Source organism: Egretta garzetta, unplaced genomic scaffold, assembly GCF_000687185.1.
Source record: "Egretta garzetta isolate BGI_Z169 unplaced genomic scaffold, ASM68718v1 scaffold396, whole genome shotgun sequence".
NCBI lineage: Eukaryota > Metazoa > Chordata > Aves > Pelecaniformes > Ardeidae > Egretta > Egretta garzetta.
In genome coordinates, this window is record NW_009259861.1 from 75,739 (window position 1) to 76,826 (window position 1,088).

Here is a 1,088-nt window from a genome sequence, read left to right on the forward strand (position 1 = left end):
CCCACCGCCACGGGGACAGCACGGGAGCATCCCCACCCCAGGAACAGACCGGACCCGTGGGTGGGGGGTCTCTGCCTGGGCCAGGAGGGGACCGGGACCCCCGGGGGGCCATGCAGAGCCGCAGCAGCCCAGGGCAGAAGGTGGCGGGTGGCTGCTGGGAGCTCAGAGCCAGGATAACGTGGCTTCCTGCCTGCGAGCTATTTTCATCCGCCCGCTTTCCTGTTTACAGCGTGGCGGTGCCAGCTGCCTGCCAGGGCCCCCGGAGCCCTACGGGGCACAGCCCCCTGGCCCCCCGACCCACTGGACCAGCCTCGCCGGGGTGGGCGGCGGGATGGGGCAGATGCCCCGGCACGGGCACGGGGCCGGGGGGGCTGTGGGGCCGCAGGCGGGTGTCCCTGCCTGAGGAGGCAAAGGGATGGCAATGATCCCGTGGTCCCCAAGGCGAGGTGGGGCTGTGGGGGGGGTGTCACATGACGCTGTGTTTTCGGCTCTGGCTTTACAAACATGTTGACACATCCCCACTTGCCATGGAAAAAGGCAGCGCCCAGCCCGGGGCACTGCTGCCCATGGCCCCGGCAGCCGGATCCATGGCTGGGGCGGTGGGAATGCGGCTGGGGCCTGCGCTGCTGGGGGGGCAGTGGGATGGCAGCTGCGGGGGCGATGCTGAAGGTTTGGACATTGCAGGGCAGGGGGGGAACATCCCTGAGCCGGATGGCGGCTGTCCCGCTGCCGTCCCCGCTCGGGGTGTGTGGTTATTGCTGGACCCGGTTTGGGACAGCCGGCACGGCGCCGTCCCCAAGGCGGCAAAGAGACAGGGAGAGGTTGGGGCTGACCTGTGGGACACAGCCATGATTTTGGAGAGTCCGTCTCTCCCCTGCACCCATCCAGCCCAATTCCCAATCCCATTCCCAGCCCCACTGGTCTCCCCACTTCCCACTCCAGAAGGGGCCTGGAAACGGTGGAGGAAGCAGAGGAAACCCTGACCCGAGCTGGGGGCTGGGATGGGGGGGTTTGCTGGGCTGGATGGCGGGTGCCAGGCTCCCATCCCAGCGCTTCCTAACAAGGCTGCCAGCGCCCAGCCCCGAGCC

General features: G+C 68.9%; 1 protein-coding gene across 1 annotated transcript in view; it reads left to right on the forward strand.

Annotated features, from left to right (window-relative positions):
- ARHGAP45 (Rho GTPase activating protein 45) overlaps positions 1 to 1,088 on the forward strand; it is a 17,724-nt gene that overhangs the window by 2,556 nt on the left and 14,080 nt on the right. Inside the window, exon 2 of the mRNA XM_035895604.1 lies at positions 230 to 389. Coding sequence (XP_035751497.1) covers positions 230 to 389 — 160 coding nt within the window. The remainder of the gene's footprint in view (positions 1 to 229; positions 390 to 1,088) is intronic.